Source organism: Panthera leo, chromosome B3 (assembly GCF_018350215.1).
Source record: "Panthera leo isolate Ple1 chromosome B3, P.leo_Ple1_pat1.1, whole genome shotgun sequence".
NCBI lineage: Eukaryota > Metazoa > Chordata > Mammalia > Carnivora > Felidae > Panthera > Panthera leo.
Genome location: NC_056684.1, coordinates 68960530 through 68973166, shown reverse-complemented (window position 1 = coordinate 68973166; position 12637 = coordinate 68960530). Strand labels below are relative to the sequence as shown.

At 44.4% G+C, this 12637-nt stretch overlaps 1 protein-coding gene across 1 annotated transcript in view; it reads right to left on the bottom strand.

Moving 5' to 3' along the window:
- The window catches only part of RYR3 (ryanodine receptor 3), a 526048-nt gene that overhangs the window by 34010 nt on the left and 479401 nt on the right, over positions 1-12637 (bottom strand). The window contains exons 75-85 of the mRNA XM_042942518.1: positions 12374-12470; positions 10697-10803; positions 10229-10280; positions 9189-9245; positions 7899-7998; positions 7668-7747; positions 6093-6169; positions 2760-2833; positions 1982-2062; positions 1412-1500; positions 55-183 (exon numbers count right to left, since the gene is read on the bottom strand). Of these exons, the coding sequence (XP_042798452.1) occupies positions 55-183; positions 1412-1500; positions 1982-2062; positions 2760-2833; positions 6093-6169; positions 7668-7747; positions 7899-7998; positions 9189-9245; positions 10229-10280; positions 10697-10803; positions 12374-12470 (943 nt within the window). The remainder of the gene's footprint in view (positions 1-54; positions 184-1411; positions 1501-1981; positions 2063-2759; positions 2834-6092; positions 6170-7667; positions 7748-7898; positions 7999-9188; positions 9246-10228; positions 10281-10696; positions 10804-12373; positions 12471-12637) is intronic.

Below are 12637 nucleotides of genomic sequence, written 5' to 3'. Positions count from 1 at the left end.
ACATGAGAATGTTAAAAATGTTCTGTTTTCAGGCATCCATTCTATAGCACATACCTGGATGTATTCTGTAAGAGAATTGAAAATCTGCTTCGTGACTGCCAGAGCTTTGGAAAAGTTGTGCTGTCCAGATTCATCAATGATGTCCTTCCCTGAATAATACCAGTAGAAATCACTGATTGATTCCTAAGAATAAAGAAGTAGAGTTTAGTATTTCTCAAATTTCAGTCCGTGATGCTAAACCCAATGTTCAGGAAGAGTACAAGAGAATCCTACATTTCCATGACCTCTTTGTAGAGATAGAAACCCAGGACTCGGGCCACCTGGGTGGCTCAGTCAGTTAAGCATCCGACTTCTGCTCAGGTCATGATCTCATGGTTCATGAGCTTGAGCTCAGTATTGGACTCTGTGCTGACAGCTCAGACCCGGGAGCCTGCTTCCGAGTCTGTGTCTCCCTCTCTCTCTGTCCCTCCCCGACTCATGCTCTGTTTGTGTCTCTCAAAAATAAATACACATTAAAAAAAATTAAGAAAAAGAGAGACTCAGGACTCTGAGAAAGCGCAGACATATCTCATCCTTAGCGTCTTTTATGTACATATACCCCTTTAAAAAAGAACAGATAGGAAAGAGGATAGTGTTCAGCTGGACGTTGGTGACCATGATGTAGGACAACTTACTCACAATGAAAAACATACATTAAAGGCAATAATGATTATCATCCAAAAAATGGGCACAATGGAGGCAACACATCAGCTGACACTGTTAGGAGCCACGTATCGTTCTGACTCACTGCATACGTTTAACCTCTCCATCTTTACGGTCCTAGGAGATGGGTGCTACCCATTTTACAGATGAGAAAATTAGAACACACGGAGGTTAAACAGATGGCTCCAGGTCACAACTGTAAGCTGCGGAACCAGGGTGAAGAGTCAGCAGAGAGAAGAGAGAATCTTTTTATGGTTGTGTAGATTTTCCTGATATTATTTGGAATTCTTTCCAACAGTTGAACCGAGTGACTTCCTAAGCACAAAGCGACTTCTTAAGACTCATTCCCACCCTCGTCTGTACCTCTGTTTCCTAGTAAAAAAATCTGTTTTCATTCATGCATTTCATTCATGCATTCAATGCATCCATGCATTGTGGCTCTAGGGCACTGCGGTGAGGTTTTCACCGGCAAAACTGAAGTAAACCAGCATTTTATAACAGATGATTTGATATTTAACCAAGTTCCCTATTTCAGTCTTCAAACACACATATTTAGGTGTTTGACTTCCCCTAAGTGTGTGGACATAAATTATAATCCCTTTCTTATTGGGGCTTGACTGTACGCGGGGCCTTCCCTGACCCCATGGTAACTGTGTTCAGCTTCTGGAGACGTACGTGAGCCCTATGCCACCATCCTAGACCCACTCACCTGCAGACGCAGGAGGTAGTCCACGGTACTGATGATGACATTGACAGTGGTGGTGTTGCCCATCTGAGTCCGCAGGAAGTTCTGGAAGTCTGAGAACACCAGGGCTGGGTCAGAGCCTGTTCCCAGCATGCCGAGGGAGCTGGGCAAGTCCCCTCGGCTGAACTCAGAAGAGACGTGCTACGTGAAAAGCCTTACACAAGGCCATCCTGTTTGGGTCCTGGCAGGTCCTGCAGGACAGAGTTCTGCCCTGAGCCCCCCCACCCTGGTGATGCCAGAAAGTGGACTTAATGAGCCCCGAGGGACTTGACAGAAAGGGGAGGGTGTTTAGATTCACCATCTGAAGCTTCTGGAAGCAACTTAGCCTGGGTGGCACTAAATAACATCAGCCCTGACGTTAAAGTTCCTTTTACATAAGGTGGTTTTTTTTTTTTTTTTTTTTTTTTTTTAGGAATGGATTAGCTGTCGTCCTTCAGCCAACAGCTGGTTGTATTAAATGTGGCATCCTGAGCTGAATCATAATTTGGCACCTGAATGTTGTTTTCCTTTGACAAATCAATCTGTTCCACTTACCACTGTTATGTCCTTCACAAAGTAACTGCAGGAATCTAAAGAGATCTCGTGTGAACTCGTCATTCTGGAGTACTTTTTCACCTTGAAAACAGAATACTGGTGAGCATTTGTTTGGCTTCTCAACACAGAACACTTTCTGATGCAAAACAGCAGCAAAATTGATACAGGGCCTGTGTCAGAACAGTTCAGAAAGGGAACTTTAACTGCAGGGGGGAAAAACCCGATTAACCTGGAGCTGAGGCCGCAAAATGCAATGACCAACAAAGCTAAAATGTTCAGCCCCCACCCCCCATGCATTTGTGAGGAAAACAGCTAGGCTAAGGGCAGTAACGGTTCACAGTCCACACCCATGCTTTACAGATGGAAGACAGTTCCTTCATTAGGCATTGAACTGCTGAGTTAAGCTTCACATGCAACCACCAAGCCTAAAATGTGTCCGCACTGCAGCAACTAAGTAAGGTCCCTGGGGACTCACACACACATGGTACACAACTTGGGCCAGAAACTCAGACTTACCACGCTCACGGACAATGACTGGGGATAAGAGAAAAACAGAAGAATGAAAAGTAAGAAAAATCATAAGGACCATGATAAACTGTGTCTAGTTAAGATTGGCTCTATGGACACATCCAGCCTTTATCAAAGCTACCGGTGGAAATATTGTGCTGAAAGTGAGCACACCCTTGCACGTTTAGATGCACCGAGCAGGGGCTCTAACCAGAAATAGTTAACGAAGAAATAAGGAAGAGAATGGCCTTCACATTCATTCGTTACTTACGTGTTCCTTCCTCAGTAACCATCCCCAGGCCTTCAGCTTTATTCTGCCTCTCAAATGCATTCAAATCAAGGACACTTGTAACAGACAAGAGGAAACAAGGTTCAGGGCTACGCACGCCGGGAAAATGGATTTCTAACGTCACTTGTACCTATTGACTAAGAATCTTGTCATTATATTACCATAAATGGCCTAACACATTACAGTGTGGTTGAAAGTGTGACAGTTCCCTGGATTTGTGCCAAGCGGTGTTGTCCAAGGACGCCCACAGCTCACAGACATGCACGGAGAATGGTCAGAAAGAGTTACAACTGCCCTTGTTTGTCCAGTTTGAGCCCTTTCTTACGCGTGAAAATTTAGAAAGGTTTCTCAAGTAGAGTTGGAATAATCTGCTTCTAAGAGCTCCCAAAAGAAAGTTGACTTTAAATTGCACTAATTAATTCTCACCTCCTGCATTTACCTATTCTGAGAATCACAAGGAACGGTAGTTTTTAGTGCTCAGAATGAACATTGATGGAAAGGGCGACAAATTCCAGATTTCAAAGGGTCACACCCTTTTAGAATTGTTGCATCATTCAGAAGCCAACAGTAGCTGGATGAAGCTTTCGGGGGGCAACGGTGTCCGTAGTATTCCTGAACCTGTAATAAGCTGGCCCTTTTTTTTTCTTGTTCCCACACTTTCTCCAAATTTCTCAGTCACAGCCACCACCAAATCCTACTTAGCCAGGAGCCACGAGCACCACCACAGAACTTGATAAAGAGGACAATGTATAATCATATTATTTCCAATTAGGACTCATTCTAGTTCTGTGACAGGCTCTAACTCCTTCCCGACTCTGAAAGACTTTACAGAACATCATATAAGGTCTCACAAAAATCTAGCTGTTAGGGTAGCTTGTGGCTGAGTCCTTTAAGAGTCCACAAAACTTTGCCTTCCTTTTACCACTGGGCAAAGGAAATGACCGTTGGATTGGAAAGACATTAGGGAAAAATCCAGCATTTCTTCCCCCTTTTAGGGAGCCACAGATCTTCTGCAACTTAGATACATTTTAAAGAGAAAACAGTGGGGCGCCTGGGTGGCTCAGTCGGTTAAGTGTCCGACTTCAGCTCAGGTCACGATCTCGCAGTCCGCGAGTTCAACCCCCGCGTCGGGCTCTGGGCTGATGGCTCAGAGCCTGGAGCCTGCTTCCGATTCTGTGTCTCCCTCTCTCTCTGCCCCTCCCCATTCATGCTCTGTCTCTCTCTGTCTCAAAAATAAATAAACGTTAAAAAAATAAATAAATAAAGAGAAAACAGTGAAAATTCCTACTGCCATATTGTTGGTTTTTCTCAGATCCTGCTGTAAACAGGGTCTTCTCAATAACATAAAACCATCCTTCTATTTGGGTTTTGCTGTCAAGGGAAACAGGGCCTTTGGACATAGCTGCTTTAAAGCAGCAGTTCTGATTCAGCAGACAATCTGGAGACATTTCTGACCCTTACAGTGTTCCAAGCCACCCATTTCAAATGTTTTAACTTCTCTGTTTCAATATTTTACAAATACGTATTATTTTTATAATCAGTAGAAAAGCATAAAAATATCCTAAAACTTCTGTGAGAACTCAGTTGGCTTCTAAAGGTATGTCACTTGTCTCTCCAAGCCATCATTATAAATGAGTTTAGTAATAGGAAGTATTACAGACTACTAAGAGAACACTCAGAAATTTAATTGAGAATTTCATGGGCAATATGGAACTGGACTGCCTTGATTTTTGGCATCTCTGAGTCCACATGTACTATTTTACACTGAGTGGGTCAGGTCGGACACTATCACATTTTCTTTTCCTGAGAGAGGTAATAAATGGGTTGGTTATTGGTGGGGGAAAAATGGAGCTCAGTATAAGGGATTGTACTGCAGCTCAAATATGCTCCCTACAACCCCTGGGTGCGATATTTACTCCATCAAAGAAGATTAGCAAAATTATGAACTCCACCAAAAGAATGTCCATCCTGCAAATTTTTAAGTGCAAAGCCTAATGCTCTATTTTTAAGAATATTAATTAGAGGAAAATGAGCTAGATAATTATAACTTTGCTTTCTTTTTTTTTATTTAAAATTTTTAATGTTTGTTAATTTTTGAGAGAGGGAGAGAGAAAGAAAGAGACAGAAAGTTAACAGGGGAGGGGCAGAGAGAGAGGGAGACACAGAATTCGAAGCAGGCTCCAGGCTCTGAACTGTCAGCACAGTCTGATGTGGGGGGGGGGGGGTGCTCAAACCTACAAACCATGAGATCATGACCTGAGCTGAAGTCGGAGGCTTAACCAATGAGCCACCCAGGCACCCTTCTTTTTTTTTAAAGCTTACCTATTTATTCTGAGAGCACATGAGAGAATGAGTTGGGGAGGGGCAGAGAGGGAGAGAGAGAGGGAGGGAGGGAGAGAGAAAGAGGGAGGCAGAGAGAGAGAGAGGGAGGTGGAGAGGGAGAGGGAGAATTTCAAGCAGGCTCCACACCATCAATGCAGAGCCTGATGTGGGTCTTGAACTCACTAATTGTAAGTTCATGGCCTGAGCCTAAGCCAAGACTTGGACGCTTAATCAACTGAGCCACCAGGTGTCCCAACCTTGATTTCTTTCAGAACGAGTTGTAGACAATACATATGAATTTTAGAGGATAAACTGACACTTTCCTTGGAAAGATTGCTAGCTTGTTTCCAAAATGAGCAAGTATGGTAACCTTATGACCTTTGGCTACACATTGTTCATTCGTCAGGGGGTCAGCCATGAGGTGACGCTTACACACATGGTAATAAAAGTGTGAAGTTTAATGCTTTGGTTTTTAGGCTATGGCAAAACATTCCTGGGTTAGGATGTCCCTCTGTCGAAACGGATCTGTCAAAATATGTACCCACCCCATACTTACTCAGGCTCCAAGAATTGTTAAGGATGAAGATTAACAAAGTGCCTAATGGGTCTAATGAAAACACAGCATTAGAGTGCTAGTGAAGTATTCCTCCTCTTTTTCATTCTTTTCTGGATTGACTTTTATGAGGATTTATGTTTAGGCGAAACACTCAGCTCTGAGAAAAACAACATACCCCCAAAAAGGAGGTAAAGGTAATTAAAAAACCGAACCAGGTGTGTGTGTGTGCAATGGAGATTACATTTTCCCTTCTGTATGCTCTTTGAACGTAATCTTACAGACTGGAGGAACAATCCCCATCCTTTTAGCTTTCTAAGGCAGGTAGGTCTTTCCTCAACAATTCCTTGACAAACTATTCTATTTTGTGCTCCTCCTCACCCCATTCTTCTTTCTTCTGAACAGAAAAAAAACGCTATAGGTGGTTTCCCCATATTTACCTGCAAGACTGCATAAGGCCGGAAAGGCTTTGAAAGAATCCAGCATCCTTTTTCTCCTTTAGGTAATCTAGCATTTTCTATAAGGGAGACACATTTTAAAAGGAAAAGCCATGTAAATTATGCCACAAATACTGACCCTCCCAAATGTTGTGGAGAAATGCCAAGCCCAGTCACATAGAGTCATATCCAGGTGGTTTGTAATCTTGGGTAAGCATTAGAACCACACAAACCTTTCCATGTGCCTGAGCCCCACCCTCTTGTTATGGAACCAGAATCTCTTTGGATGGACATTTTATTTTATAAAGATCCACTGGCATTTGTGCTAGGGCAGTATAGGAGACCATGGGCATTCACAGATTTACTGTTTAAAGTCTCTCCCATTTGGGAACAAGCACCAGGACTGTGATCTAGTTAAATGTTGCTCATATAGAATATGAAAAACTCATGTGCTCAGTATGGTACCCTGGAGCAAGGAGCTTAGCCAGTAATGAACCCAGTTGAGAGTTCACTGTCTTTCACAATCAGACTTTGTTACCTCTGTTCTCTGTTACTGGGAAGGCAGTAACTTTGTCTGAACATCATAAAAATGTAAAAAAGAAAGAAAGAAAAGAAAAGAAAAGAAAAGAAAAGAAAAGAAAAGAAAAGAAAAGAAAAGAAAAAAGAAAATCAACTGATGGGGTGGTGACGGAAGAGAAGAGAAAGTGAAGGGTGTCTTAGAAAATGGAAGTTCTTTCGTGACAAATTGGTTTGGGAAGAATGAAAGGCTGGGAAAAATTCTGTACAATAATGGTAGTTATAAATCTGGAAGTGCTCACAGGCTACATCTCTCTGTGATGTAACCCTCACGAATGCCAAGAGTCTTTGAAATGTCACATTCCTGGGCACACAGATGATTTCAGGCAGAGCCTGGAGGGTCCTGGAGACACCAGAATCTTCCTGTCTCCTTCGACCAGTTTCAACTCAGATTGTTGAATGAGTTCCATGTGCCAGGAGCTCCCCATTAGGCTTCCGTGTGTTCTCATTTAATGCGTGGTGGCAAGAGTTTGTAGTTGCTTCATTCACTGCCGTACCCTTCATCCCAGAACAGAGGCTGACCTTAGTGTTGTCAGCAATCACAATACAGTTACTGAATGAACGAATAAACAAATGAATGAATGGACAAACAGGTGTGTGAGGTTTATGAACTCCACTTAACCGACTGGGCTCCTTGCTCATGGGAAGACAGCTAATACGTAAAATGATTAAAATAAAAACCTAAGGCTTAGAGAACTTCCTTCAGAGCCTGTTTGTACAAGAAATAAATCATCTGATGATGAAAAAATTAAATGTTTTTCTCTTTGAACCATGGATAAACCCTCTTTATCAAGCATACATTTATCTGTAGCCTCCTAGCTCCAGTTTTATCTATGTTCCCAGCTACTCTGATATAATTGGCCACTAAGGGCAAAACACCAGCACAGGTGATTCTGGGTGGCTCCCGCTGTAGCAGAGCCAACACCTCTCGCCTGAAGTGTGACAGCTGCCAACTGGGGATACCCTGGGAAGTGTGCACTACCAACTGCGAGTCCCCAGTACCTGTTGTACACCAGCGTTGCCCCCATTCAGAATGGCGATCCCCAGCTTCAGAGTCTCAACCACCATGGGGCTCATCTCACCTGCCATGGTGAAGATTCGATTGAATTACCAAGGAAACAGAGGGTAAATCACATCTACTGGGCTTTGTTGGGACTCTTTAATAATGACTTTGTGGCACAGTGTGCTATCACTGTGGTAGCTACAGGGCCCATCCATAAATCACAGAATCACCTTTGCTGGCACTTATCATCTGGAGGACCATCTCTGCAGCCCCACGCTCATGCAGTCGAGCTTGTTGGTAGAGGGTTTTCTGCTTTTCCATTTCCTTCTCCTGGAAAGAAAAAACAACCACAAAAAACAAAGCAAGGGAAGATTTATTAATCCTCAGGCAATCTGCCATGGTAAGGTACACTGAGGGAGAGAATCTGCTTAAGGAAGGCAACACATGTAATTTTGAACAGAGGAGACATCTGAGGTTGGTTTTCAGACACTATTCAGCTTTCCAAAACTGCCCATCCACAATTCACTCCTATGGTGATGATGAATTTCCCACTTTCTGCACTGGTAGGAAACATAGCCCATTCCCCTGTAATACTATAATTATAGGAAGTGACCCCTGGTGAAAATGTGTTTGTTTTCAATGTTCCAACATACAGTGAAAACTGCTGAGGGCTCAGGTGAAGCAAATCTGCCTGAATGTAGAGAACACCCATTTATCTAGAATGCTCAGGCCGGGGCGCCTGGGTGGCTCAGTCGGTTGAGCGTGCAACTTCAGCTCGAGTCATGATCTCACAGTCTGTGAGTTCGAGCCCCATGTCGGGCTCTGTGCTGACCGCTCAGAGCCCGGAGCCTGTTTCAGATTCCGTGTCTCCTCTCTCTCTGACCCTCCTCCATTCATGCTCTCTCTCTGTCTCAAAAATAAATAAACATTAAAAAAAGTTTTTTTTAGAATGCTCAGGCCACCATTAACAGAGACTTTACCAAATATGGAATCCTAGAATGTCAAGGCCTTCCAGAACTATAATTATAGTTACTTTCACTGTTGTCTACTGTGTCTATAAAAAGGGTACCAGTAAACTAATAGGGTTTTTATCTTGGGAGACTCTGAGTCCTGCATGCCTCAAAATCAAAATTGCTAGTAATTACATTTATAGAATAATAGTGCAAAAATCACCCTAGTGTCTCCATTGGTTTCAGCTTTCATGTTTAGACGTTTGAATTTGTCCTTCTCTCGCTCCTGTTGCTACCATATTTGAGTAGGAGTACAAAATTTCCCAGAAGACCAAACCCGTGGGGGGGTTTGTGGACTGACTGGGTGCCTGCTACTTTTCCTTAGGCTGGAAGAGAGACAACAGAACCATGGCTAACGCATGCGCTCCATGCACGCAGACCTGTGTGCTTGTCACCAGATACACGTGGTGGGCGAGCCACATGGTTAATGTCAGCACCCACCTCTGAAGGTCTGATTGTTGCTTTTGGCTTTGGAGGGTGGCCCTGTCTTCAATCTTAGTAAAAACTTACTTCAAATGTCTTTTCCTTGTCTTCCTCTTCTTCTTCGTCCTCCCCACTCTGACAACTCTGGATTCCGTGGAACAGGGAAAGGAGGAAACAAGTTAAAGATAAGCCTAATAAACAAGACTGTTCTACTGTGCAAGGGCAGGGGACAGGATGTAATTCACACGCACCTCAGGACCTCAGCACTTTGTAAGCCAAGAACATTTTGACCACTGCAGGGCAACATTCTACTCGAAATGTCATCTTTGCAGCTACCAAGGGGTTCAGAAATGAGAAATGGGAACACCAAGCTCACAGAGCCAGCAGGGACCTACCTGGTTTAACCACAGACCTGAACTCTTCCACCATATAAAGTTCTGGTGTAAAGGGAGGCAAGAGTGCAGGGAGCTGTCCCTTTCCAAACAAGAGCTCGGGGCTTGGCAAGAAGACTGGAGACACCTAGGATGCGAATCCCAAAGTGCTCCTTCTCATCATGACCCTGTGGTGCAGCAGCTAAAGGAACAGGTGCTCCTGTACCCCAACTTATCCCTCTTTCTGCCTGATGTGAAGGTTTCACATTTGAGAAGGAGCAATTCCCTTACCACTCAGCATTCTGGAGGCCACGGTCACTCTACGTGACATAGGAACAATGTCACTCTGCCTCTGCCAGAGCACAGGCTCTCATTCCAGTGTCTAAAGCCTGTTTCCAAATGTACTGAACTTCCTTCACCTACAGATGTGTTTGAGTTTTTGGATATGTTCTGAACATTGACTGAAAATGCAAAGACAGTCTATACACCTAAACTCCATATAGCTGGCTTGGAACTGCCGGGTGAACTGAGCCATTGGCACCCACTGTTTCCCCAATGCTTCCGAGTTTCCTGAGGGGGATGGTGGAATGGTTTGCTAATGTCACCCCTATGGCACATGAATTGTGCAGTGCCTGGAGTCCATGTCATGACCAAGTCCTATGCCCTGCTGTTCAAAATGACAGTTTTCGTGTGTCTGAAGAGGCAAAAGGGAAGAGAGAAAGACTGAGACGATGAGAGCAGAAAACTCAGGTGTACCTTGGCCATCATGCTGGAATAGGAGGTGTACAAGAGGTCGTCTTCCAATTTGCTGGAAAGAATGGAGGAAATATTTAGCAGGCTCTTTTTTGGACTCAGCAGAAAAGACTAAGAGCCACAGAAATCTTAAACTATATGTACTAGTGAGTGAATGAACAAACCCCTTCCCCCACCCGGATTCTTAGAAACCGCTCTGAAAATCTGCACCAGCATTGGCTGATGGTTACAGGGATCAAGGTTACAGTTGCAGGCTTCTCTTCAGCCTCAGTGTCTCACGTTATGACGAGAGGGCTGTGGCTTATGTAGTTTCCCCGGATGGTTCTTGATGGCCAACAACAGGGCAGCCAGGAAGAACTGTTTGAATCTGGCACCCCTTTTCCAGGCAGTGCCGTCTGTGGGATGGAGGTGTGGGGCTGGTACAGTCACTCCCGGTGCTTCTGAGAAGCAGGACGCTCTGCTGGTGCTGACCTCCTCTCCGTGAGAGCATTGCGGCTAAAATGGAGAATGATCTGATGAAGTGGGTCTGGGTGCTTGTCTGTCTCCTCCTCCTCCTCCTCTTCCACCTTGGGGCATTTCTACACAAACCAACGCAGACACGTGTTAGGCATGGACCTCAGCACAAGCCACACAACCACATGCGAACAAAGAGAAGGGAAAGCGCAAGGCACACAGTGCGTCAGATCAAAGCACAGAGAGAAACCACTATGTCGTATGTTTATCACTGGACGAGAAGCCCTTAAGGATGCAAGGTTTGGGACGTAAATATATATATATATATATTTCCAGCCAAAGAAACATTGCAATTCTCAATTCCAACCAAATGAAAGGAAAAGCAAAAGCCTGACCACAAGGGAGGAGCTACAGACTCCAGTGAGCAGAAGTCTCATGCAAGCTCTGGGCACCTGAGTTCAGGAGGGAGGCTCTGGACAGCTCCCCGAGAGGCTGGACCTCTCGGTCAACACTTGAAAGTTCTCCTGGAGAGGTGGGCTGGAACTAGGGGTGGGGCAGGAGTTATAAAACACCGGGGCCATTTGGGGTCTGCTAACTATCCATTTCTCTCCTAACTTCACTGCTGATTCTAAAATCTTCTTCCTGAATGATGTCATCCTGGAGCTCCAAGCCTGGCAGTTTCTCCTCTTTAACTCTTCTCAATCTCCTCTTATGGAAAAGGAAATAGCAGCTGATGCAAGAGGTGGGAGTTTCTAGCAGCGGCAGAGCCCGCAGGGCATACCATATTCAGTAAATTGTGAGAGCTACAAAGGCTGCGTGAATGGTTCTGAAGGGCAGGGCTCACTGTCAAGTTCACCCTCATCAAGAAGCTGGGAAAACTTAAGAGCCGTCATTCTCACTGATGGGAGTAGAGGAAAAGAATGAAGGGCATAAAGACAAATGGGAGAAAAATGGGAGAGAAAGGATTAAAAGCAAAAAAGAGAGGAGAAGGAAAAGAAACGAAGGGAGACAGGGAAAGAGAAACAAAAGACTGGATACGAGAAACACAGAACAAGATTAACAGAGAGACTAAGGGATGAGAGAAAAAATAAGCGGGGGAAGTAAGGGGAAAGAGAAAAAAAGAACCATGGGTTGGTCAATGGAATGGAGGGTTTATTTTTTGTCTGAACCAGGACGAGGCTCTGTGGTGCTTCTGCAGTCAGCTTTTTTCCCCTTGCATGTCGTTTTAAGTAGTTTTAGAGCATGAAGTCTGTTAGAGACGGGGCATGACACGTTTTCTGAAGGGCCAGATACAGGAATGTGAAATGCAGGAAGGGGATTTGGATGTGCCTTCCCTAAAGCAGAGCTACTGGCCAGAAATGCAGAGCCTCGGCTAGGACGGGGTGGCCTCCTGCAACCAATGGTGCTCAAAACTTCACTTAGCGTGAACTTTTCATCGCATGGCTGTGCATCCCGAGAAATATTAGTTGTTAATAATGATGATGAGGATGGTAACAGTAGCACCTCCAAGTGAAATTCATCCTCTGGCTCCTACGACCATTAGCAGGGCCTCCTCTGAGAATTTACACAGTTAGTTCCTTCCCAACGGATACATCCGATTCTTTGTGAATGTTTAACTGTTACAACACACACACATGAATACAAAAGTCAAATTCATTCACACCCATATCTGCTTCCAGCTGAGTCAGTACTTACAGCCAAGTCCTGTACTAGTTTCTCTTCAAAGGAATACTCCTCTGTTTCTATCCAAAATCTCTGATAGCCATGGAGGAAGAGGTTAATGGAGCGGTGCCTGAGCGGAAGGGGTGAGAGTGAGGTCAAGAGGGATCCATGGCACACCTTGTTTTAGTTTGGGTGGTTAACGGTTAGTAAGCAGGACAGACTTTTGTACAATTCTTGCCTTCTGATTGGTCAGGGCAGCCGGAAGTACACCAGAAGCATTAATTTCAAAGAAACCAG